The sequence below is a fragment of the Helobdella robusta genome, assembly GCF_000326865.2.
Source record: "Helobdella robusta unplaced genomic scaffold HELROscaffold_22, whole genome shotgun sequence".
Lineage (NCBI taxonomy): Eukaryota > Metazoa > Annelida > Clitellata > Rhynchobdellida > Glossiphoniidae > Helobdella > Helobdella robusta.
Window position 1 is genome coordinate 2,257,576 of NW_008704170.1, and position 21,182 is coordinate 2,278,757.

At 34.7% G+C, this 21,182-nt stretch overlaps 5 protein-coding genes across 5 annotated transcripts; 2 read left to right on the forward strand and 3 right to left on the reverse strand.

Moving 5' to 3' along the window:
* Positions 1-258: 258 nt before the first annotated feature.
* On the reverse strand, positions 259-2,214 carry HELRODRAFT_172073 (hypothetical protein; the record flags this gene model as incomplete). Its single annotated transcript, XM_009018743.1, has 6 exons — positions 259-557; positions 657-1,274; positions 1,354-1,480; positions 1,640-1,713; positions 1,836-1,916; positions 2,154-2,214. 6 exons carry the CDS (start codon positions 2,212-2,214, stop codon positions 259-261), a joined length of 1,260 nt encoding a protein of 419 aa, XP_009016991.1.
* A 483-nt stretch (positions 2,215-2,697) lies between these two features.
* HELRODRAFT_185545 (hypothetical protein) lies at positions 2,698-5,360 on the forward strand. Its single transcript, XM_009018744.1, has 7 exons — positions 2,698-2,946; positions 3,293-3,400; positions 3,605-3,732; positions 3,893-3,978; positions 4,183-4,263; positions 4,487-4,664; positions 4,948-5,360. The coding sequence occupies exons 1-7, from the start codon at positions 2,742-2,744 to the stop codon at positions 5,269-5,271; spliced, it is 1,110 nt and encodes a 369-aa protein (XP_009016992.1). The 5' UTR covers positions 2,698-2,741; the 3' UTR covers positions 5,272-5,360.
* Positions 5,361-5,794: 434 nt separating this feature from the next.
* On the reverse strand, positions 5,795-7,126 carry HELRODRAFT_172075 (hypothetical protein; the record flags this gene model as incomplete). Its single annotated transcript, XM_009018745.1, has 1 exon — positions 5,795-7,126. The coding sequence occupies one exon, from the start codon at positions 7,124-7,126 to the stop codon at positions 5,795-5,797; it is 1,332 nt and encodes a 443-aa protein (XP_009016993.1).
* A 180-nt stretch (positions 7,127-7,306) lies between these two features.
* HELRODRAFT_191577 (hypothetical protein) lies at positions 7,307-11,732 on the forward strand. The gene is made up of 3 exons (XM_009018746.1): positions 7,307-9,015; positions 9,229-9,396; positions 9,565-11,732. Exons 1-3 carry the CDS (start codon positions 7,386-7,388, stop codon positions 11,460-11,462), a joined length of 3,696 nt encoding a protein of 1,231 aa, XP_009016994.1. The 5' UTR covers positions 7,307-7,385; the 3' UTR covers positions 11,463-11,732.
* Positions 11,733-12,396: 664 nt separating this feature from the next.
* On the reverse strand, positions 12,397-16,736 carry HELRODRAFT_172077 (hypothetical protein; the record flags this gene model as incomplete). Its single annotated transcript, XM_009018747.1, has 5 exons — positions 12,397-12,825; positions 13,020-13,347; positions 13,530-14,678; positions 14,900-15,104; positions 16,613-16,736. The coding sequence occupies 5 exons, from the start codon at positions 16,734-16,736 to the stop codon at positions 12,397-12,399; spliced, it is 2,235 nt and encodes a 744-aa protein (XP_009016995.1).
* Between the last annotated feature and the right edge of the window lie 4,446 nt (positions 16,737-21,182).

Sequence of the window (21,182 nt, forward strand, 5' to 3'; positions counted from 1 at the left end):
CAATCAATCAATCAATCAATCAATCAATCAATCAATCAATCAATCAATCAATCAATCAATCAATCAATCAATCAATCAATCAATCAATCAATCAATCAATCAATCAATCAATCAATCAATCAATCGATCGATCCTACTGATGACAGTAATCAATCAATCAATTAATAATTTACGATTGAGTATAAAGTAATAATATTTTAAGGTTGTATTTTGTTGATAAAATATTTTATTAAAAAAAAGAAAATTAATAGTAAGTAATTATAAGAATACTGATACATTACCTCCGGGATTGCAGTAGTTACCACAGGAAACCTGCTGTGGATGTGATTGTTCATGGGTGGGCATCTGTTGAGACTGCTGCGACAGTTGCTGCTGCGGCTGCTGTGGTTGTTGTTGAGCTACCGCGTGATGTTGTTGTTGCTGCTGTGCTACGACGTGTTGGACCTGTTGCGGTTGGGGTTGCTGCTGTGCCTGCTGCTGCTGTTGCTGCTGGTATTGGTAGTAGTTTTGGTCGTACATCACTTGAGCTTGTGGATTCATCTGGTACATCTGCTCGTCTGAATTTGTACAAAAAACTCATATTTTATTATTATCAATATTACTTTATAACTATGTTATTTTAATACAAAAAGTAAAAATTTCGTTAAACTACTAACTGTAATGATTCATTTGCTGCTGAGTAGGTGTTTGTAGTGGCTGTTGCAGCTGTGAATTGACTGAATTAACAATTGCTTGCTGAAGTTGTGCTGGCTGTTGTTGTTGAGACATTTGCTGGCGCTGCTGCACAGCTTGGGGCTGCTGTGGTGGCGATTGCTGTTGAGCGGCGATGCGGTGTTGCTGCTGCATTTGCTGCTGTATTTGTTGTTGCATCTGCAGCTGTTGCATGTGCTGTTGTTGTTGCAGCTGATGTTGTTGCAGGTGATGCTGTGGCAGCTGGTGAGGATTTTGAACGACAACTGAAGCGTTATTGTTCCCACCAGCAGCGCTGTAATAATTTCCAGTGGCAGCACAATAACCCATCCATTGCTGGGTCGGAGTATTTCCTTGTTGCAGCTGTTGATGCTGCTGCTGTTGATGTTGTGGTTGTTGATGGCTCTGCTGGCTAGCTGCTGAAGCTGCCGTGTCATAAGACATAGTTGTGGCACTGTTGACGTTAGACGCCGGTTCGTAATATCCTGCTTGGTTTCTAGACGAACTTTGTATGTTGTTTTGCGGTTGTTGTGGCTGTTGTGGTTGCTGTTGTGGTTGCTGCATCTGATACATCGGCTTGTTTTCTATAAATTTTAAAAAAAGTAAATTTTCAAATGTAATCAAAAAACTCTTACACATTCGTATTAACATGAATAAAGTTACCATTTTCTCTACAAGATTGTTGCTGTAATTGGTGGGGCTGTTGTTGTTGCTGCTGTTGTCGTTGAGCCATTTGTTGCATTTGATACTGTTGTTGATGTTGTGGTGCTAATTGGCTTGCATGTTGTGGCTGTTGTTGTTGTGGGTGGTGATGAGCTTGTTGCAGGTGTTGTTGATGCTGTATCTGTTGTTGTTGTTGCTGCTGTTGTTGTTGCTGCTGCTGCTGCTGAGACGACATCACGCAGTTTTGCGACAATAGTTGTTGCTGTTGTTGGTTTTTAACGTTTACTTGGAAATAGTTGTTGCTCCGATCATAGAGAGGACTGGATTGGTGCCCGTTTGAAACAGGGAATGGTAACTTGCCTGGATATATATCCAAAAAAATTATTCGATTCGAAAAATGGTTTTAGTGAATAATTTAATAATATATTTAATAATATATATATTAATGAAAATTATATTATTTAATAATGGATGATGACTACCTGTCCTACAGTAGAGTTGTGAGTTCGGTGAAATTCCATTTTGTTCGAAAAAATGGGGCGAGAGTTGATTGTGCTTGTCGGCTAAAAATGGATGGATGTCTGTGTGTGTGTGTTACAATTTTTTGTATTAAGAATTACGCATCCAGTTATACACATAAGAAAAGAAATAACTGTTTAGAACACAGCAATTGAAATAATTTGTCACAACTTAACGATTTAAATAATTGTAAATAATTAATACACAATTGATTAAAATGCTTAAAAATCGTTAAAAAATCAAGCATTGAAACATAAATTGAAACATTGAAACATGCTTACTTTGTTGTTTGTCTCTTGTGGTCAGTGTATTTCCGGTATTTCTTGCAAACTGATAATCCATCTTTGACCAGTTTTTTCGTTCCTAAGCCTAGTACAAAAGTAAAAGCTCGAGTAATTATCAAATAAAAATTGTCTTTTTTGAACTAAAAATGGCTCAACGTGTCGTATTTTTTGGAGTAGTTTTATGTTTTCGAGATTAGAATATTTGATCTTATTAGAAAATAAATAAATAACTATTTGAAATTGTATGTAAGATGATCAATATAATTTTCAAATAAGTATGACGTTGATAATTAGAATGAAAATAAATGATTACGTCATATTTGGTAGTGTTGTGTTCGAGAGAGAATGTATTAAACAGTCAAAATTTGAATAATAAAGGGATCGAACAAACATCCATTCATCAAATATGTGATACGTCAATCGATCCACGAAATGTTATAACATCGCTAGCCACTGAAGTACTAGCCTATCCCATACAAATGTTAAACATTGCTGATTAGAAATACCCGATAACTACAAAGTTTAACTTTTAAACGTTCACTTTTAAATTGATTTGAGCTTGAAACAGAATTTTTATTCGCGAAAATGTCCGTAAATTATGCATCTGGTTTGTCGCCGTACGAACACAAAGGAAAGTGCGGAATGAAAGAAATTTTTGATGAACCTGAAATTTTAGAAAAGGCGTGTGATCAGCTGGCCGAGATGATCCGAAACAGCAGAAACCTGGTGGTGATTACTGGAGCAGGTGTAAGTACTTCGGCCGGCATCCCTGACTTCAGAGGACCCAAGGGTTAATAATTATTGAAATTATTATGTGTTTTTTGATAAATGTAATATGTTTAATTTGTCCGTTACAGTAAAATGATTAAAAAATTGAATGAATTAGATTGCATAATTTAGGCAAGAGTTGCATTTGTAATTTATTTGTATTGCCCATTTGAAGTGGCTAGGCCACATTTCTGTCATACCCTGCCCCCAAGGCTATAACAGTTAATGATTTTTCATTTTTTTGACATTTTTTCATAAATATTCAATAAAAATAAAGTTGAATAAAATTGAATTTTTTAAAAATATATATTATTTTGAAAAGATTTAATTAATTAATTAATGATTTCATAATTAAGAATGTATTTCAGGTGTATGGACTTTAGAAGAAAGAGGCGAAACTCCAAAGCTTGATGTAACGTTCGAGACAGCAAGACCGACATTAACACACATGGCTCTAGTAGCTCTTGAGAAAAAAAGTAAATTCATGAATATATCATTTATTGCATTTTATATAATTATTCAATAAGTGAATAATATATATATATATATAATCTAATAATATTAATACACTAATTATTATATATATCACAACAATCACAAACTATTCACCATTAACAGAGATTAAGGCATGTAGCAAATCAAAGCTGTTGTTAACTTTATTAAACAAAAACTACCCATAGATATATTGAAACATCTGGTCAGTCAAAATGTTGATGGACTGCATATGAGGTCTGGTTTTCCAATGAATAAGCTGTCCGAACTACATGGTAACATGTTCTTAGAACAGTGTGACTTGTGCAAAAATAAAGTCTGTAGTTGGTTTTTATAGTTTTTTTTTTTTGAAATATTTATCTTCAAGATTTGGCTGAATTAATCTTATATTTATTACAATAATATCTGAAATCTGAATATATGTTTGTCATGAAATGTCGAGATTTTCTGACTTTCTATACTCATTCTTTTTGTAGTACATCAGATCATCAGTAGTGCCGACGATGGCTAAGAAAATAACTGGATCTAAATGTAGAGTTCAGAAGCATAAAGGGTTTTGTAGGTGGGTGCATCAATAATAAAATAATTTTATTAATTTAAATATTTTTAATAACTAAATGATAGTATAATGCACACGCACGCACATGCACATTTATGCCTACATTCATACACACACACACACACACACATACACACACACACATAAAGTACATACATACAAAATTCACAAGTAGATATAACATTTTGTTCATTTTTGCTCTGCTAGAGGCAACATGAGAGATACAATTCTAGATTGGGAAGATGAGCTACCTGTTAATGAACTCAACATATCAGAAGAATTCTGCCGGTTCGTAATGTTATTTATTTATTAACATCATGTTGTCTTGTCTTGCCTGAAAGAGAAACATTTAGCAACATAAAAATTAACAATTTTAACGAAAAAAAGTGGCTTTAAAAATATCATTTTCCATTAATTGTGATTACAATCTATACAGAAATGATTCTTCAAAAAAATTATTCTTCAAAAAAAATTACTTTTTAAAGAAATTATGAATAAATTACTTTCAAAGGAATTCAGATTTGTGTTTGTGTCTAGGCACATCCCTGCAAATCATGCCCTGTGGCAACATGCCCCTACTGACCAAGAAAAACGGCGGCAGAGTGGCTCTGGTTAACCTGCAGAAAACGAGGATCGATAATAAATGCGACCTGAAGATATGGGCCTTCGTCGATGACGTCATGAGGAGAGTTAGACGTTTATCATTCGCAACGTGATTACCTACCGTCATTAATAATATTTAATCATTATTTAGTTATCACCAACGATCATCTAGTGATTTAATCACTATCTATGGTATTTAATAATTGTCAATAGTATCTAATTTAAGTGTATTTAAATTTATTTATTTGAAAAGAGCGAATTGAAGATTCTAAAAATTTAATAATAATCTAGTTTTTTTTATCATAAACAAAACAACCATCATTCATTCATCATCGTTAAACATCATTTTACTATTTTACCATCTCCAAGGTCTGTGAGAGACTAGACGTAAAAATACTGACGTGGACAGAGCCTGTAATCAACACGAAATCCACACACAGCATACAACAACCTCTTGATCACAACTTTTCTTCAAAATCGGACGACGACACGGCAGACAATAATGATCATACCAAAGGAAATAAACGAAACTATAAGAAAAAACATAATTCATTAGATTCGAAATTTCTAATAGATGAATGTTACAGTAATGCTAGAAATGGCAATGATGATTCAAATTTAAGTGATTCTAAAATTGCTGACACTAAAGATTTTGCTGTCGTAAATAACATGAAAAGAAAATTTGATTCTTAAATGTTTTATTTCACAGTTATTGCACGTTCTTCTTTGTATATTTTTACAATGTGTCAATTCATGTGGTTGAAAAATAAAACGTCAGTTTGAAAATATTTCATCTCATCACATAATTTGATAGTTTCATAGCTTGACAGTTCCACAACTTGATAGTTCTATCTACTGACTGACGTGAAATTATAATTTAGCAGAATGCAACACGCCGCTAGTAACAAGAAAAAAAAACATGAAAAGTTTCATGAAACTAATTCTTGAAATAAAGATTTGATCAGATGGTAGACAAATAAATTTTCAACTACAATATACATGAAAATGCACACGCATCTTGAATGAATGTAGTGATCTGCAACTGTTCATTCTTTAATAATAAAACATCAATCATTTTTATGCAAATTTTAATACATTTGCATATATAAATAAATTCAAAAATTTGATTTAAAAAAAAAGACAGCTTAGGATTAAAGTGCATATGTTATGCCTGTTGTTGTAAATTGAGAGTGTTAGTGACGATGATTAGTAGCGGTCATTGGTAGTAAGTCTGGTCAATCTCATCTGCGTACTGCTGCTCTTCGTCTTCGTAATTAACATCATCATAATTGCTGTAATCATTCCCACTTTCGTCATAATCTAGAGCACTATTTTCATTCTCACCGTGTTCAACGGAGTTAATTTTTTTTCTTTTAGGCACTCGACCGTGATTTTTTGTCTGATGTTTCAGCAGATCCCCGCGATATTTGAATCTTTTGTTGCAGTTGCTGTAACCACAGATGTGTGTAGCTTCGGTAATAACAAACTCTTCATTTTCCTCTCTGCTGACGCCTGATTCATAATCCATGTCAAAACCACCGTCCGCTTTCTTCTTGCGAGATGGAATTCTATTGTGGTTTTTAGTTTGATGTTTTAAGAGATCACCTCGGTATTTAAACCTCTTGCTGCAATCAGGATAACCACAGATATGCACTGATTCAACTATTATCAATTCTTTCTCGTTGTTTGAGTTAATACTAGTGTTGGCCTTCGTGTGCACATTAGTGGACGGCAGTGCAGGCATTAAAGCAAGTTGTTGATTTCTTTTATTGATCTTGAAAAAAAAATCAAATTTACATTTTTTAATAAAATAAATAATTAATGTGTAAGAGTATTGAATCAAAAAATACCTAACTGTGATATTGCTGTGGAATGTTTCCTTCTTTATAATATTTGCCTTTGTATTTATATTTCTTGCTTGACTTGATACAGATGATGTTTTAGGAATGTTGCAATCATAACTTTGCTGAAAACCATAATTATTAAAATTTGTACTTTGGGATGAAGTAATGTTTGTAGCTTTTTTGACTTGAGAAGTTTTTACCATGGAGGTGCCCTTTTTCAAAGATTTAACTCTACCAGTTGGACTAATGAAATTGCCAGATGTTTCATAATTAGAGCTGGCAAAATTTTGTGTCAGCATTTGTTTCACTGGAGGCAAATCAAAATGTTGATAGTTATCAATAGAATTAGTAGTTTTACTATTATATAATTGATATGACTGTTGTTGACTGTAAAAATCTGATTGCTCTGTTTTGAAGGATCTTTTAATCGGCTGTTGAAAACTGTTATTAATCGGTTCTCTTTTTATGAAGTTTGAAGGAGCAGACGTTTCAGTTTCATTGTACAGGCCATTCACAATGTTGTTAGGATTGTTGGAGGTAGGGTCAAAAATCTGGTCAATGTGAATGACGAACTTATTGTCGTCCGCCGTAACGCAGATAACGCCTTCGATTTTTAAAATTTTATAAAATGTCAGTCCTTTCTGACACAGGAGTCCGATTGTATCACAGACAACTTCTTTTAGTTTCTCACATTCAGCCTCCATGTTGATTTTCCCACCGCAACAACTAAAAGTGAATTGATAAGAAACTGCATCAACACTGACTAAAAGTGGAAAAAATAAGAACTATAGCCATAGAGTTGAAGGGTTAGACCGTTTAAATTTCAAATCTTATATTTACCTACATGCGATATCAAGCTATTTTCAGTGTAGCGTTCAAATGTAAACACTGGTGGTTTGAAAAAGTCATGTCCAAATATTATATTATAATTAATTTTTTTATTTACTACATTAAAAAGTAAGAATGGACACTGAGACGATTTTACAGGCGATCAGGGAACACGCTACGACCGAGGTGATGGAATTCGATGAGCTCATTCCAGCCAGTGGCAGTCTCCTAAAAAAATTATCCCAGCAAAGATCGGATTACAAATATTGTGACGTCACTTTAACAGTGAACAAGACCCTCATCAACGTTCATCAGTGCGTCATGGCGGCTGCCAGTTCCTACTTTGATCAGATGTTTATCAATCTGAAAGAGAATTTAGATTCTGACAATAATAACAAAACTTCTAAAAATAATAATGGCCCCACTAACGATCTTGAAATTAGTGCTCGAAATCCGGACGCATTCATGATGATGATTGACTATGTTTACTCAGGCCAGATAAAAATAACCTCAGAGAACATTGCAGACATCATTGATTTAGCCACTCAGTTCTCCATATCTAAGTTACAAGATCTTTGTAGCAGGTATTTAAAACAAAATATAAATGACAAAACATGTTTTTACATCCATCATCTAGCTAAACAGCATAACTTATCATCACTACTCAACATGATTGACAGTTATGTTTTTGTCAATATAAATAGACTGGTTCAATCGGGGTTGTACCTAGATATTACACTACCCATGTTGGAAATCTATCTAGGTAGGTCAGTTCCTCTTACCGAAATTCAACGTTTGGATGCAATATTTCAGTGGATTGAGCATAAATTTAATGTGAGAAAAGATTGCTTGCCCATCTTATTAAAGTTGATTCACTGGTCAGCAGTGGATGATGATGTGATAAATAAGCTGTTGCTTCAGAAAGAATATTTGATGAATAATGAATGGATGTGTTTTCATCTGTTACAAAGTTTGAACAATTCTGACAAGTTGTTTCTCAGCTTGAAGGAGAAATTTTCCCAATTGAGAGATGTTTTCTTAAAAATTAATGATACCGTACCAAAAGTTGTTTCAACGAGTAATGATGCAACCAGGCCAGATCATGCAGATGAAAATAATTTTGATGATGCATCTGATGATAATGATTCGGATGGAGTACCAGTTGTGAATGCTGCTGATGTGGAAAAATCTTCATCTGCTGTCAGGAGAGAAAGTGCGAGGATTGCTCTCCGGGTTAATTCTGATATTCAGTGCATCAATCAGAAATCAAAAAGTTTAAAACGTAAAAATGTAATAGCCTCATCATCTGATGAAGATGAAGGTAACAATGACTTATCAAGAAGAATCAAAAAGTCAAAATTTGTTAAAAATAAAGAAAACACCTTACAACTAAGCAAAAAAACCAGATCAAAATATCAGAAAAGAAAGAAAATAACATGTACAGAGTGCCCATTCATAGCATACAAACCTGAAAAAATGAATCGACATATATCAGTTGCACATAAAGACTCTAAAAAAACATACACCTGTGATCTGTGCCAGTTTAAATGCAAATGGAACCGACAGTTCTACAACCACCTTCGAAGTCGACATTTCAAGGGTCCTCCGTACCACTGTGATAAATGTGGTTACAAATCTGGCAGCATCCAATCATTGTTACTGCATAGAATTGATCATTTAGATAAGAGGCCACATGTCTGTGACCTTTGTGGGGCAAGTTTCAAGGTCAAAAGTGTTCTCGATGCCCATGCTAAAACACATTCTGGTCAGTTTCTGGGAACTGAATTGTTATATCTTTACTTTGTTTTTGTTTGCACAAATAAATTTGTATCAAGTAAATTTTTGTTGTTTTGATTACTTCAAATTTGTTTGTCACCAAGGAATTGTTGTCCAAAATTATTATGCATTTCTTTGACAACATGAGCTGAATAGTTTTAATAAAACTTTCTACCCTACATCACTGACACGAATTGAACAGGTGAAAGAGCCTACAAATGTACAGAATGCAGTAAATGTTTCTCTACAAAAGGGACACTTACACAACACATGAGCTCTCACAACAGTCACAGGCCCTTCCTATGTGATCTCTGTGGATTCTCTACTAAATATCAGTCACACCTCAAAGCTCATTCTAGATTGCATACGGGTTTTTAAAAGTTTTTTTTAGTTCAAATTATGAGTGTGATTTGAATAATTGGTATGTTATCTAAAAGATGAAGAATAGAAGGTTTCCATTCTTAACACTTTGTTGATTGTTGAAGAAATCGAAGTTCATAGAATTTCTGATATTTCCATGCTCTAATTTTATTTTCAGGTGAAGTTTTCTACTGCCAATATGAGGGCTGCACTTACAAGACCCCCAAGAGAAGTCAACTGGCCTGCCACCAACGCACCCACTTGAACTTACGCAACCACACGTGTGACGTCTGTGGACGAAGTTTCTTGGAACGCAGCCACCTCGTTCGCCACAAACGCCTGCATTCAAGCGAGCGACCATTCGCCTGCGAGAAGTGCGGCTACTCCAGCACCAGACGTGATAAGTTGAAGGAGCACCAGAAAAAATATCACGACGAAAATGTAGACGGTGACGAAGGGGCTCTTCAAAATAAACGAGCTTACCGACCGCGAAAGTCAAAGGTGAGTTCAGGTGGCCCTGATGTTAACTTTAATGTGAATAACAAAAAAGTTGTTGGCGCCAGAAAGAAAGGGACTAAAAAGTTTATTGATGTTGGAAATGATTTAGTTGTTGAGTCCTTGACACCCAGTAACAATAATAACCTCTTGACTAATGAGCCACATGTTTCAAACATTCACACATCGTCAGCACCACCACCAAATAATAACAGCTTACTACCTTCTAATACCATCCCAACTTCAATTTCCTCCTTACCACACGTTAATGATGCTACTATGGTCGTTGATGTTAGCAACACTAACAAATATTTTAACAATGCTGACGTTAACGTTCACGCTCGTATTAACGACGATAATGTTAATGCCAGCATTCACATGAATAGCGGTATTATTAATGTCAGCAGCTACACCAGCAACACTCCACAACAAACTCTTCTAACATCAATCAATCCTCTTATCACTATCACTTCAACTACTGCTACCGCAAATAATAATGATAATGCTAACATTAATATCAGTAACAGCAATAGCATCAACCAACCATATGCAAAGCCAATACAGATAGACACGAATATTGACAACACTATCGTTCATAATCTCTTCAAGAACAATGCTAATAACTACCCTGTCGTAGGAGGCAATACACGTCTGCCATCTTACGAGCATACGCATCATTTTCATTCCTTCTCTTCCTCCCATTATTCCTCCTCTTCCGGCGTCTCTAACGACCCAACCGGATCTTCAGGGATTTCGGACATGGCTCCGTCTACAAATTTGATGATTTCTCCATCTACTAACAATTTTTCCTCACCTGGAAATAACTCACAGAATTTGGACCTGTCTCCTTCAACTTTGGCGAACGTATGCACGAATATTTCACCTGGACAGTCAACTACTTCCGGTCTTAGTAACTTGAAAGGTTTGAGTCCTAACAAGAGCATTAACAGTGGGAAGAGTTTCACCGATAGTTGTGTTGTCATGGGAGATGATGACGACGACGACGACGATGATACAGAGGCTGACGTGACTGTCTTGTATCTGTCTGATGGTGACGATGATAAGGTAGCATTGTTGAAGATTAAAAATCCACGCCCAGGTGCAGCTGAAAAAAGTTCCTCATCTGCTTTTCAATCAAAATTAGAACAGCTGAAAGCTAAAAAATTAGTGAAAGAAAGGTTACAGAATTATTTGAAGACGAAAACTGATTTAAGTTCCGTTTCAAGTGTGAGTGCCAATCTAATCAACAAATCTAACAATGTCACACAGAAAAGAGAAAAGAAAGTTTTTACGGTAACCAAAAAGATTTTTGCTTCTTGCATACCTCCAAGAACATTCTCTACCTCTCATGTTGTTCCTGCTAACAGATCCAACTTTCCATTGAATGTTGGCGCTAACAATCCAGTCAGAAATGATTCGAGCAATGCCGCTGTCAATTTTGTCTCTACTAATGTAAATGTACATTCTCAATTCAATGATGGTTCTGTAAATTCATCATCGTCCGATATCATGAATTCATTTGCTGGTCAATCAAATGCTTCAGAGGAGTTTGTCTCGATAGTCAAATACAGAGAAAACTGATATTTTTTTTATTTTTTTTTCAATTTTTCTTAAATTATTTCAAATTTGTATTGTTTTGTTTCGCTTGTTCGCTTGTATATATATGGCATTTTGTACACGTTATTGACCATTTTTAAAGAAGCCTGTGTTTTGTGTACATGAGTTTTTTATCTTTCAGGTAAACATTTTTCTCAGATTTATTTTTAATAACGACATTCTTCGTTTTCATAACTGAATAGCAGCTAAGTTTTATACTTGTAATTTTACATTTTAATAAAATAATTAATTCCGAATGGTTGTTATCATTATCGCTTTATTTAGATTCGTAGTTTAAAAAATCTTAAGTGTCAATGATACAAAAACGTTTTGTTATTCATCCGTTCTTTTTATCCCAAGAATGTTAACAAAGTTTTGTAGAAAATGAATTTTTATAAAATTATTATCAAAAAACAGGAAAACTGAAAAAAATTGCCTTTTAAAATGAATAGCAATGATGAAGAGCATGTCGTGAAATGATGAAGATGAAACTCAATTGCATCACAGCGATTAGAAACCTCTCAAAATAAGACAAAGCGTCTTCAAGTTAAGGAGATCTTATAAGGTGCAACTCTGGTAGGTAACAAGTGGATTTTAAATATAACAATAAAAATGTTAGCTATCATGATGTCTCGTCATTAACAAAGTCTGAATAGGGTCGAATCAAATACGTACATTTTGCTACTTACATAAGTATATACGACACATACCTACATTTACCTGGCTAATAGATATTACACAGCATGTAAGGTATTGTGAATAACAAATTGGGATAGGCGTTTTTAAGAAAACTACAAGTTTGAAATAATTCAACATCCATCCATGCAGTTTTTATCTATTTAAGAACCATCTCGATGTTCTTGTTGCGAGTACCGCGAAATGTATGAGGTATAATTAAACAAACAGAATCGATCTTCCATTAAACGTTTTTCATCTGGACCCAAACATCATCCATCCCGTCTAGATTCGTCGCCAATGTATTTTCTTCTATACTGCCGGCCACATATCTAGCTTCTTTCAGACGAATAGTTTTTATCTCATTTTCTAAATTTTTACAACTCGACTGCTGCTTCGAACTGCTGACCAAATCAGGTGAGCGAGTTATTAAATCTAACGATTGTTGTCCATCCACTACAAACAGATTCTCTTTCATTTTAGACATCGCCACATTCTTTGGAACGTTGGTGTCGCTGACGATGTCATCAAGTACATTTTGGTTGTTGTATGTTTGGTCCTTCTTCTTCTTCATCATCGCTTGCTTGATGACGGCCGAAGATGGGATTGGGTCAAAGGCGATTGCGTTGCATATGAACGCGTTCTCCGAAATCATTCCTCTGCTGATGAAATTCTGAGAAAAATTAGACCAATATTCATCGTGTGCTTATTAGGTATTATATGTATCGATATGAATTTACTTACTTCACACGTTACTTATTGAAAATAAAATGAGCTTTTCTCATAATTCTTTTTAAGATTTGATAACATACTTTTTTGACAGACACTGTGATTGATTAAATAAGTAAAGAAATGACAGAAAATTACCATAATTTGGCAAGCGAACTCCGTGAGAGCGTTTTGAACTTCCAACTGCTGTATCTCCTGGGCATTCTTCAACAACAAACACTGGCTCTTAAGTTCGTTAACATTTTCCAGCATATTCTTCAAATTAGTTTCAATGTCCGGCAGAGACTTTCCAACATCTCCACGATTCAATTTTCTGCTGCCATCATTAATTTCAACGTTAAAATTTTTCATCTCAACTGATAACGGAGGTAATTCGTTGGAAAATTTTTTATCTTCAGCATTTAGAGAGCCGTGAATCCATTGAGTCAGTGATGCCAGCTGGTCCTCTAGCTGGTGAATCCTCAATCTAATCAAAATATTATTATTAATTTTTTATCCGATTAAAATTATACAATTTTATTATATATTTATTACTTTTGAAATCGTAATTTACAAAAATATTTCTTATATTTATTCATTCATTTGTATTTTAAAACATGAAAAAAAGTAAAAGCTCTTTATAAGATTGTGAAAAAATAAAGATCTCACTGAGTATTTAGATTATCATCTTCAGTCGCCTTCGAAACATTTGGTTTGGTTTTGAAGTTTGTGTTCAGCAAATCAACTGGAATGAGATCAACGAAGCTACCTGTCTGACTTTTTGTCTGTTTCGATTCAGTTTCTGGAAGAGAATGGCATGAATTGTGATGATGTTGGCTGTGGTGGCTATCATGGTTGATGTTAATATTATGTTGTTGTTGTTGTTGCTGCTGCTGCTGATGCTGCGTTCTACAACTCGATCTCTGTGGCGATAGAGAACTTGCATGTTGAAAATGTTTGCACTGATGCATGGAGGAATGACTGCACTGGAAAAATTGGTTGTTGTGGTGTTGATGCTGGCAGTGATGCCGACAGCACGGGCTGGCGGGGCTCTTATTATTTTTTCCACAACCTTCCAAGCCGTAGATCGAATAGTTGACGCAGCTGTGCTCAATTGAGGGCGATGAATTTGCAGAATACGAATGACGACCGGAAGTTTTTTGTTTCTTACGAAGGCCGTTGTTCCCATTGTCAATCTTAGGAGTGTTATTGGCGTTGTCTTGCTGGCCGTGATGATGGTGATGATGATAATGACAATAGATTGGCTCTGAATAGTTTTGCCTATCCAAACTACTGTGATAGCATGAATTTGACATTTGGGACGCAGATTTCGTTTTTGGTGATTCATTTGATTTGTTTGCAGTGCTTTTGTTGTTACTGTTGCTCGGAAGATAGTAAATGCTCTCCTTATCTAATTTCTTGACGCTTACATTATAGTCTTGCGTTAAAATTTTGTCAGACTTCACAGTTGTCTCTTTCGGTTGTTGTATCTGCTGCTTCTGATTCCTCTTTGTGGTTGAGACGATGAGGCTCTTGTGGATCTTCTCCTTACTGCTGCTACCACCAAAACAACAAACTTCTTTCGGGGCTTTCAGTTTCGATAAATTTTCTTCCGTTTCAGCGAGATCCGGTAATGCTTGGAGAGAATTTGTTTTGACGATGAAATGCGTCTTCTTGGACTGATGTGCTGACGCGTGGAGGCTGTTCAGTGGTTGTTGCTGGAGTTGGAGTTGTTGGAGTTGCTGGTAGTGCGTTATGTCTTCATAGTTTTTTGGTTTTCTTTCAAATATTTTCAACACGCTCAAATTTTTTACGTCTCTGAAAATTAAAATTTTTGAATAATGAAAAGTTTGAGAATGAACTGAAAACGATAATAAAAAAAAGTATACAACATAGTAATATCACATCAGCATTTTATCATCATGTCTATCATCTTTTAGCTACTTAGCCTAGAGTAAAATCTAAATTCTAAAAAAACGTGTTGAAAAAAACTTCGCCATCAACACCACCAAACATTCAAAAAGCTCTATCCATCCCACTTATAATTCTCCAGCTCGTAGAATACGGTTGCCACATTGTCCAGAATATACACGCTCAGTCGGGATTCGCTCCCAGAAAAATCCTGAAGACTGATGTCGTCGGGGAAGGCGTGCGAGAAAATCTGGTGCACTGCTTGTAGCGATGTTATTGTCTGCAGCAATACGCACCTCTTCATCTCTTTTCCGAATATCAGAAATACCTGACCTTCAGGATTTTGAAAGGTTAAAGGTGAAATATTATAATGAGGTGACATGTTAATGAGGCAAAGCGGTGTTAAAAGTTATAGCTAAGGTCAAATATCATCATGAAGTGGCATGTTAATGGGGTCAAACAATATTACAATTAGAGTGAATATAATTATTTCACTGAATGGTGAAGAAATAGAAAAGCGAGATGATGATGATGATGAGATGAAAGTTATAACATATGAGACATTATTACTTTCAATTCAATGATAACAATGATGATGATGAGGAGGAGAATGATGATGATGAGGAGGAGAATGATGATGATGAGGAGGAGAATGATGATGATGATGATGAGGAGAATGATGATGATGAGGAGGAGAATGATGATGATGAGGAGGAGAATGATGATGAGGAGGAGGAGAATGATGATGATGAGGAGGAGAATGATGATGATGATGATAAAGAAATAATACTACTAATAATAAAAAGAACAACGATAATAATGATGATGATGATGTTGACGTAGTGATAAATGTATCCCAAATTTTATTGCCTATTACACACAATAATAATAGTGACGATGTTGACATTTGGGCAAACATTCATAATACGAATGAATGTATGTTTTCATGTATGTATGTGTGTATATGTATGTTTGTATGTAGTATGTATGTACATATGCATGCATGCATTTATACATTAATAATACATGCTTATGTGTGTTTGCTTTATAAACAATCTTCTTAATTCATGTAGTGGATACGAGCGTAATATAACGTGACGAAATAATAATAATAACAACGATAATAATAATAATTATTATTATTATTATTATTGGGCATGATAGTAAGCTAAGTATCTCGTAAGTTAAATCACGTGATACATATATATCGTTTTTGTTTTGAATGACGTCATATGGCGTTGTTTTTAATTTAATTCGTTTGTTCACTTTCTCTTTCTGTCTCTGTCTCTGTCTCTCTTTCTCTCTCTCTCTCTCTCTTTCTCTCTGTATTAATAAAATTCTTACAATGTATCTAACATATAGCAAGGCTGAAATGTGAATCGATAGAATTATTTAGAAATTAAAATTATTGATCGGTTAGGACATTGAGGTGAGAGGACACCTGGTGGATAAGATAATAATTCATTTATTTCTCCTCTTTGAATTTTTACTCTTTTGTTCTTTCTTCGCTTAGCTGACAATTTAAATTTAAACATTACACCCACACGCGTGTTGTAATATTCATCTGAACTTTGTAATAGTGTAAATGACCTTTTAACCTTTATATAGAGCTGTATAGGGCTATATAGAGTTATATATGGTTATATAGAGTGATATATGGTTATATAAAGTGATATATGGTTATATATATTTATATATAATTATATAGAATTATATATATGGTTATATAGAGTTATATATAGTTATATAGAATTATATATATGGTTATATAGAGTTATATATAGTTATATAGAATTATATATATGGTTATATAGAGTTATATAGGGCTATATAGAACTAACCCGCACGTGTGTGCCTATGTGTATGAGAGTCGATCACATGTGTACAAGTAAGCATTTGTAAATAGGCTTCTATTTTCGCACTTAGATGTAATTTTTCCAATTTTTTACCATTTCCGCCCGTCATTCCCAACTCTCGAACTGCGACTCCGTATTAATCCCATATATATATATATATATATATATATATATATATATATATATATATATATATATATATACACACACACACGCACACACGCACGCACATGTACAAAAAAAGTACATACATACATAACCAAATCACTCACACACAAACATAAGCATACGCGCGTCTGCATGCTATTTATCGATTTTCCCATTTCGAAGCAAACATATAAACAAACACATGCGTTCGTACTTAGATCCATAAAAATATTTTTTACAATAATTAAAAGTATTTTTAAAAATTATAAATGTGAAATATATTATTAGTAGTAGTAGTTCGCCCAAGCTTGCTATTGAACCCGGCAAAATATCGTTTTATGGTTAAACTTCTCAAATGAAACGAATCGAAATGATCAGAGTTATTATGATGTATGTATGCATTCTTGTTTCCTGGTTGTACGCAAAATTCGATAATAACACACGCATCGTTCGCCCATTTTTGTGGAAAATCAATAATAAAAATGTAGGTACTGAGGAATGGGCTGTAGTGGAGCGTGTAATATGAGTGAATGGAGTGCTGTGGAGTGCTGTGGAGTGAGTGGAGTGCTGTGGAGTGCTGTGGAGTAAGTGGAGTGCTGTGGTGTGCGTGTGGAGTGCAGTGGTGTGTGTGAGTGTGGAGTGTGTAGAATGAAGTGAGGAGTTTTTTTGGCTTGTTTCGATTTGTAGTTTTCTGAAACTTTTGTTAAGTGTATGTGGAGAGTCATAGCTGATGGTGTTTTGTGTGGAATATGCGTCTCTGACGAGTTTTAGTATGCTAAATGTGAATGTATAAAACCAAAAAATGCACACACACGCAGGCACACATACACAAACAAGCACGTACCAACACACACGCACACACACACACATGCATGGATGAATTATTGGAGATATAGATATGAGTGACCAATAAGATTCTCGGGCAGACTGCTTGGTTCGTTCAGTTCCTCTCTTGTTGTATCTCCTCCTCCTTAAAATCGATATTTCTTATCTAAAATCTGAATTTGCGCGTCTTCTCTTTTTCTTTTCACTCTTTTTTTCTTTCTTATCTCTCTTTCTCTCCCCACTCTCACTTTTCCTTCTTATTCAGCAACCTAGAAAGTGTTGAATTTCAATGAAAAAATTTAATTAATTATTTTAATTCAATTAAATCCATTTCAAAGAAATTATTCCAAACATTTCAGAAACTACTCCAAACATTTCAGAAATTATTCCAAACATTTAATTACACCCTGGAAAGATGCGTGCAGATGCTAGCAAGGGATACATTTGATATGACATGCACACACACGCACGCGTGCGTGTGTCCCTCCGACTTTCGCTTCACTTTGGAAATGCAATGTTGACAAAACAATTTATCAGGCTGTCACAAGGGTGATGTTCCTCGTCCAAACTTTGGAAAAATTGCAATTTTAAAAGGAAACCAGGACAAAAACGCTGTCGCGCATGGAAAAAATCATTTCATCGTTGTCGTCGTCGTCATCTTTTCGCCACTGGAGTCCCAATCATCATCAGTGTCATCGTTGTTATCGGCGTCATAATAGTCATTGTTTGTCTAGTCTGTTCATATCGTCATCCCTCCCTCACCCTCACCATCATGTTCATCATGTTCGTCATGTTCGTCATGTTCATCATGTTCTCATCAACAGCATCGCATTAACCAACCTATAACAGATCTGTAGAACTGTTCAGCAGACGTGTTACAACTTTTCAAAAGAGAACTTCCATTTTTTTTGGCAGCGACTTCACTGGCGACCCGCGCACCACCCCCACCACCAATATTGTTTATGCTGTTGTTGCTGTTGCTAATATTACTTGGGTAGTATTTAGATTTAGTATTCGCAACAAAGTTTCCATTGTTTGAATTGTAGACATCACTGTCTTTAACAGTGATGTTGTGGTCTTTGTATTTACTGGTATTGGCGAACTCGCCTGTCTCGGGTTCAATTGCAGTCGAAACCATGCTCTGATCGCCTGCACTCAGCGAACGGTAGCGAAATTGAAAAGTGTTATCCATGTTGTTATTGTTGTTGTTTTGGTTGCTTGTGTTGTTGTTGTTACTGTTGATGATGTTGTTGTTGTTGTTGTTGATGTTGTCTGGATTTTGTGTTGTTGATGCCGCCAAGTTATTAATGACAGTTGTTCTGCTAGGGCTATTTTGTTGAGAATTTCTCATATTATTTAATACGTTATATCTGTTGTCGTATATGTTGTTGAAGGAATTCCTCATGGCGTCATAATGTGGTTGTTGTTGTTGTTGTTGTGGTGTTGTTGTTGTTGTAACGTTGTTGTACTCCATTGTCATTTGAGATAAGGAAGAACTATGCAAGTTGAAAATTTTCTGACAGATAGCTGGCTCGATTTTTGGCTCATTTTGTTGTTGTTGATGTTGTTGTTGTTGTTGATGATGATGTTGTTGTTGGTATGCTGACTCAGGACCGTAAAAACTGTTTGTCTTGCATGGAGTTTGCTGTCTTAGATTCATCAAAGAATTGTGCATAACTAAATCAACAGTATAGTTGTTGTTATTATTGTTATTGCTATAATTAGTTTTGTTGTTGCTGCTGTTGTTGTGTTGAAACATGGTTTGTTGCGGTTGTTGGTGTTGTTGTAGTTGTTGGTTGATAATTGCATCAGTAGGCTGGCGAGATATGATGTAGTTACTCTGTTCGATAATTTTCGTTTGTTGTTGTTTTTGTTGTTGCTGTTGTTGCTGTTGTTGATGATATTGTTGTTGTTGATGTAGTTGTTGTTGATGTGGTTGTTGTTGTTGATGTTGTGGGGACGAATGACGAATCTGTAAGAACGTTTTTGTAAGTATTTTATATTCAATTCGGAGACAGTATATTTTATCCGACGAGTTATTTAAATTAAATTAAAAAAATAATTTTTCACTAACCACTAATTCATTATTTTATTGAAATTACTTGACAAAACTAATTTTCAAAAAAAGTTAATTTGTCAGCAAACTCTTCGACATTAATTAACACAACCAGCAATAACTCCAAGCAAACCTGCTTTGCATAAGTATATGAACAACTTTTATGATATACATCAACATACATACATACATACATACATACATACATACATACATACATACATACATACATACATACATACATACATACATACATACATACATACATACATACATACATACATACATACATACATACATACATACATACATACATACATACATACATACATACATACATACATACATACATACATACATACATACATACATACATACATCCATACATACATACATACACACAATCGAAGAGGTAGAAAAAATGACGCCTATACTATAATTCCTTGCGCAAAATTAACCATACAACAGGTAAGCAAGAGACGCCAGAGGCTTTGAAACGCACATACATACGCACATGCATACATACAAACATTGTATACGTATGAAAAAATGACGTACACACGTGTATATACAAGCAGATATACACACATACAATCACGAATTTGCAAAAACATACACATCGAAACAAGATACACACAAATGTATACAACAATTCAAACATAACGGAACGCACATACATACAAAATAGATACACGTATCAAACAGACGTACACACACGAAGTGTACAATTGCGTAAGCGCAACCTACAAAATTCCGCAAGATTTTTATCCTTTTGTCAACAGAAAAGGAGAATTTTTTGTGTCTCGATACGCTATGCAAATGTCAGTTCATCTGCTCCAACATCCAATCATTTCAAAGTTCTATTAGACAGAACAAGAAAAATAATAACAACATCAACCTCGTCAACAACATCGTCAACAAAAACATCAGCATCGTCAACAACAACATCAACATCGTCAACAACAACATCAACATCGTCAACAACAACATCAACATCGTCAACAACAACAACAAAAATAAAGACATCAACAACAACAAGAATAATTTCAACAATAACAACAGCAATAGTAAAAAGAACGATAGCAAAAATATAGATGCGTAGATACCGTATGTACAATACATACATACATGCATGCATGCAGGCATACATACATACAAACATACATAAAAACATACATACAAACATACATACATGCATGTAGCTGTAGTATATGACGCCGATAATTCCCCTTCAAATTTTATGATAGACAGAGTGTGTTCCTCAAGCAAAGCAATGATGTGATGATTTTTTGTTGCTGTATGTATGTATGTATGTATGTATGTATGTATGTATGTATGTATGTATGTATGTATGTATGTATGTATGTATGTATGTATGTATGTATGTATGTATGTATGTATGTATGTATGTATGTATGTATGTATGTATGTATGTATGTATGTATGTATGTATGTATGTATGTATGTATGTATGTATGTATGTATGTATGTATGTATGTATGTATGTATGTATGTATGTGTGTATGT